Raw genomic sequence first — 5,299 nt, 5'->3', positions numbered from 1 at the left:
AACCCTTTTTCTGGTTGCATTTTCAAAATGAGCTTCACTGCAGTCGGCTAACGGTCGCAGAAAGCTCAGTCATTATTTTAAACAACAAACTGTTTAAACTTGAACTGTTATCTGGAACTTTTTTAGTAAACACTCAACTAATATAATATTTACTAATGATTTTTTTCTAACATCAATGAGTTGATGCTTGTGAAATAATTTAGGAAAACCTGTGAAACCTCTTCAGTTTTCAAAGTCATGTTTTTATTATGCTATTCACTACTTTAAGAATATGTTTCAAACTAAATATTTCATTTGCAAGCCACATATTTAGTTTGTAATTAAATATTTAGCTAAAACTTAAGTAAGAAGCTAAATACTTTGGATCTAAATATTTAGTTTGTGTCGGATCAGACTGGGTGTTGATTTTAATTTTCACAGTTATTTGCTCTTTTTTAGTGAATCTGATCAAAAATAGAAACCATGAGAGAAGTTATCAACACCTGAACCAATAAACAGCTTTTATTGTTTCTCTGTTATTATATTTCAGTTTGTCACGTTAGCAACTGAAGGAAAATAAACAAATTATGTTGTCGGTGTGATCGGAGTCCCCTCAGCTTCAGATGAGTTAATAACATCTGATGATTATTAAAATAAATCTAATTAAAACTTTTTATTTGTGCCGAGTCCTGCATATAGCTGTCCCCACAAATAAACCAACCAACATTTATATGCAAAATAATTATTTTTACTGCAATACAGAATATCACAAGGCAACTAGACTTTATCCAATAGAAAGATAAATAATAAATACACAAACAATAAGTTAGAATTCAGCAGCTTTCATTTTAAAACACAAAGAAAGGGAGTGAATCTGTGTTGTGGGTGAGAGCAGGAACTCCTGGACCGCCTCAGGAACATCTGGGTTAACGGACCTGCCGACACAAAACCAGAACCTTTTAATACCGGGACACAAACAAACCTTCAAATTTCTCTTTTCCAAACACAAAAGACACTGAAATTAAAAAACACAGCCGTGCTTTAATCCTTGTACTTTGCAGGATTGAATAAAACTATAAATATATGCTGAATGGAGAACGTTATATGCAAACTGTAATATATTATGTTATAAATCAATGAATTGCTTGATAAAACAAATGTAATAATTTCCATTTGCATGATTTATAGTTTTTTCTTCCAAAAGCTGGTAAATTAAAGTCTTCAGTCGGGTGTTTTAGTCTCATCCAGCTGTTTTTGAAGGACAGTTTAGTTTGCACAAACTTCATAATACATTTTATTTGTTTCATTTATTTTGTATATGTTAAATATTAAATGTTCACTAGAATTTAAAGTGTATTGACCTTTGACCTTCTGTTCTTGTGTGGCTATGGCAGCATTATATGGTCTCAAAACAACAACATTGTCGTTTATCAGAAAATGCATCTTTCAGCAGAATGTTGTCATAGTGACAGACCTGCAGGATATATGATGTGATATTTTTCAGAAAGATGAAAGGAATGTCATGCCAGTTTGGTACCTCAGCAGCCCAGTCCGCTGAAGGAGCCGATCCGCTCCAGCCGGACCCCGAAGCAGCTCCTCAGGCCGCCTTTCTTGTATCGGCTCCACGAACGCTTGGAGGAGGTCATGATGTCTTTGAGGAAACGCGCCAGCGCGTTGTCTTTGGCCAGCGGCGCGGTTCTGCGGCGGTCGGCGGCGCTCCACGGCTCCCGCCGCCCCGCAGCGCCGAGCACAGACCCGTCTGAGCCGACGTCGCTCTCCTCCACCTGCGCCTCCTCAGAGGAGAGCGGAAAGTTGCTGATTTCATTCTCCAAAAGCTGCTGCAAACTCTGGGAGAAAGGAACCAGCCTTAAAATGACTGGTTTCTGCATGCAAACACGTCAGCAGCGCTGATAGACACGTCGGTGGAAGGATGTCCACTCCAGGTGAACTTACCTGTATGTCAGAAATGGGTTTAGCTCCTATGAAATGAATGAACAGCAGAGAAAAACAGCAAACGGAGAAATGTGGCTGCATTTTCCTCTTCCTGTGGCGGTTTCCAGTCGTTCCTCTCTGTGGTGACTCTCGTTGCTGCTGCCGCTCTCCTCTGGGTCCCCGGCGCTGCAGGTGCCGCCTTTATACCGACCTGATTTCGTCACCATGCGATCCGGGGGAAAATTAATGAGGTGTGACTAATGGTGCTGCCTGCTGGAGTGGAGCCTAACCTGACTCTCGGAGGTGTTCGGTCTCTCTGAAGCGGCCACAACGTGACTGAAGACTCTGGCTCTCAGCTCTGTGAGGGTCACAGCTTCACATTAGCTGCTGAACTTAAACTGGACTCTAGAGATGAAGGTCCCACTGTCACACGTTATTAATTTGTCTGCGCCTCTTTCTGCTGTTTCGGTTAAATTTAAAACGTTCCTCTGAGGAGGGTTCAAACTATGCAGTTTGTTTGTTGTATTTTTAGTGGAGTCTGTTTGTGTTCAACTGTTCAGAGATTAATTTCCACATAATGTATACAGCTATACCAGCTAGCTCATATTTTTATTACACATAAACAGCTAAACAAGGGTTGCATAAATAGTCACAAAATGTTATAATTAAAATTGACATTTTTAAGTTTTTTCTTTCCTTGTAATGCAACATCATTATCAGAATATGTTGTCTAGTTATATAGTAGGTGGACAAACTTCAAGAAAGAACTAAACTTAAGTAAAAAACACAATAAAGTGGAGGGCACACTTATGCTAATCAGCTAATGGTAGCGCTAATTTTTCATCCAGCGCTTCAGCTAACTGAAAACATTTAGCTCACTTAGCTTCCTCCAAATTAATGCTTTCAGATAAATCACAAAGCTCTCATTTAAGTGGCTGTTTGGTTAAATTTCAGTTGAAAAATGAAATTTAATCTTTGTTGAAATTTTTTGCTTTCTACTTAAATCCTTTAAGTAGTTAGTTGTTTATATTCATGCTCTTATTTTGAAGACTGTTTTCAAAGCACTTGCATTTCCTGTCTGTTTTTCCACCAATGATCCGCTGACGCAGCAAACAATGTTTATCCTGTACCCAGAATGCATCGCTGTTCTACAGCAAGCAGTTTAAGGAGTGATCTCTGCAGTGGTTGGTTAATTTACACACCTGCTCTGCTGATCTGTCACTGTTGGTGTTTAGGTCGTCTTTTTTAATTATTTTTTAATTGAACTGAAACACTAAATTCTGAAGCACATCTAAATGTTGTGGTTGTCCAAGTCAAGCTAGCATAACTGACCTACTTCCCTCTTGCTTGTCGTTTTTTCTAAATTAAAACTTTTTCCTGATCTTGTTATCTAGTTGTCCTAGTTTTGACAAATGGTAGCAACGCACCGCGTCCCTTTTTCTTTTATACATCAAGGTGTACATTTAAGATTTGGCGCGTTATGTTGACAACGTTAAAGCTAAAGCTAATGCTAGTCATCGTCGGTGAGCAGCTGTTTGCCCTCCAGCTGGGTGATGGGCAGGATCTTGCTCTCGTGACGTCACGGCGCGAGGCATCCATGGGCAATATGGATTGCCCATGGATGCAATATGGGCAATATTGCATTGACTATTGGTCAAACTAGAGCAGAGGTGTCAAACTCAAGGCCCGGGGGCCAAATCTGGCCCGCCGTAGCTTTTTATGTGGCCCTCTGGACTCCAAATTACATCAATAAGTCCTTCCAGTTTTTCACAAATCTGCAAAAATCACACAAAATCAACAAATTTCCACATTTTTTTCCCTGATTTTACTGCAAATTTTCTCAAAATTGGTCAAAAACATTGAATCCGTAACCGATACAGCGAGTGATAAAGAGTCACATTTAACATCATACATTAGCGTAAATACTGTAAAATAACAATTACAAATATTTCTTAATATTCACCACAAATCTGTCATTTTGATTGCAAAAATAAACACTAAAATAATCTCAAATCCTGGAGGAACAGCTATTTATTGATATTTTAACAGTTTTATTGGTTTTATCAATAGATTCTGGTGCAACCGGCCCTTCAAGAACATTCAGATTTTTGATTCGGCCCAAAATAAAAATGAGTTTAACACCACTGAACTAGAGCAATTAGTTTGCTTTAATTTGACCTGTGGTCAAGAGATTAGTTGGCATCAGATCTAAAAATAAAACTGTGTGTGTGTGAAATAGTTCTGTGCCGTTTCTCAGCTTTTCCTAGGACTGTGTTTTCCAGAACAAAATCTCCGAGGTTGTTCCTGGAATCTCCTGGAGTCTCTTTCCAGCAGACTGTTCCAGTGACCACTGGCGCCGGTCCATAGGGAACTTGCACGGCGTTGGTGCTGCAAGGTTTCGACTCCAATCTTGACAACCTTTTGCAAGTTTTTTGAAATGCTTTGAAAGATATATAAATAAATCATTCGTCATATAAATATTAAATGGTTCAGTTGTTTTTCTGCTTTTTGTTCTCTTTAGTTTTTTAGGCATCCAAGTAAACTGCTGTATTTGTTCTTCATTGCATTAATCCAGCTTAGTAAATTTACTGTTATATTGTGAGATTTCCATTGTTCTCTCGTCACACATGACCTCTACATGTGCAAATGTACATGCACAGCTATTTGATTTCAGGCATCATCCATTGAATTCAGAGTTAAGATAAAGATTACAGCTCAGACTCGTGTTTCACTTTATCTTCACCTTCAAGATAAAGGTGAAGATAACCTGCCTGTAGCTGCAGCATGGCACCAGACTGTCCTCTAATCTTCTTTCTAAACTTAGATTCATGCTATTTTTGGAAAATGTTTGCTAATCATTACCTAGACACGGAAATGAGTAAACTGTGCAACAGTAGAGGCTCATGAAAAATGTACAAACACGTCTTTTCAGCCAGCAAAGAAAGAAGTTACAGCATAGAAACCGTAGCCAGACCTTTAGCCACCAGACGTCTTCTGGAGGACCTGAACCTGCCAGTGAAAAGGTAAACTGTCCCATCATTTTTTGACCAGACTGATCAGGTCCACTTCAGCTTAAAGTGGACCTGATCAGTGGTACACTGGCTTTTCTGGAGGCCTTTAAAATCTAAAGATATGGAAAACCTTTCACTTCATTTTCTGTTTAGACCAGTGGTCCTTAACCTGGGTTCGGTCGAACTCCAGGGGTTCAATGAGTCGGTCTCAGGGGTTCGGCGGAGCCTCTGCCGCGGAGGTAAAGACACACCTGTGCAAAGTCGTGATGACGCCCCGCTTTGCCGTCACGTGCTGCAGAGGATCACGTTACATTGCTTAGCCAATCAGAGGATCACGTTACATTGCTTAGCCAATCAGAGGATCACGTTACGTTGCT

At 39.5% G+C, this 5,299-nt stretch overlaps 1 protein-coding gene across 3 annotated transcripts; it reads right to left on the bottom strand.

Moving 5' to 3' along the window:
* Positions 1-805: 805 nt before the first annotated feature.
* nppal (natriuretic peptide A-like) lies at positions 806-3,186 on the bottom strand. Of its 3 annotated transcripts, none has more exons than XM_017305605.1 (3): positions 1,933-3,186; positions 1,517-1,769; positions 806-914 (listed from the first exon to the last, which is right to left on the bottom strand). In XM_017305605.1, the coding sequence occupies exons 1-2, from the start codon at positions 2,011-2,013 to the stop codon at positions 1,518-1,520; spliced, it is 333 nt and encodes a 110-aa protein (XP_017161094.1). In that variant the 5' UTR covers positions 2,014-3,186; the 3' UTR covers positions 806-914; position 1,517. The 3 variants fall into 3 exon arrangements, with proteins under 3 accessions (XP_017161094.1, XP_008413119.1, XP_008413118.1); XM_008414897.2 differs by having other exon boundaries at positions 1,517-1,772; positions 1,933-3,185; XM_008414896.2 differs by having other exon boundaries at positions 1,517-1,826; positions 1,933-3,177.
* Positions 3,187-5,299: the final 2,113 nt, after the last annotated feature.

The sequence above is a fragment of the Poecilia reticulata genome, linkage group LG7, assembly GCF_000633615.1.
Source record: "Poecilia reticulata strain Guanapo linkage group LG7, Guppy_female_1.0+MT, whole genome shotgun sequence".
In the NCBI taxonomy this organism is placed as follows: domain Eukaryota; kingdom Metazoa; phylum Chordata; class Actinopteri; order Cyprinodontiformes; family Poeciliidae; genus Poecilia; species Poecilia reticulata.
This window is presented reverse-complemented; position numbering and strand designations above follow the sequence as displayed.

What these genes read in the sequence shown, in the direction of transcription:
- nppal (XM_008414896.2), bottom strand. Translation starts at nt 2,013, where the DNA reads ATGCAGCCACATTTCTCCGTTTGCTGTTTTTCTCTGCTGTTCATTCAT. An exon ending in AACCCATTTCTGACATACAG is followed by an intron (nt 1,827 to 1,932) that starts GTAAGTTCACCT and finishes CCTTTCTCCCAG; the next exon opens with AGTTTGCAGCAGCTTTTGGA.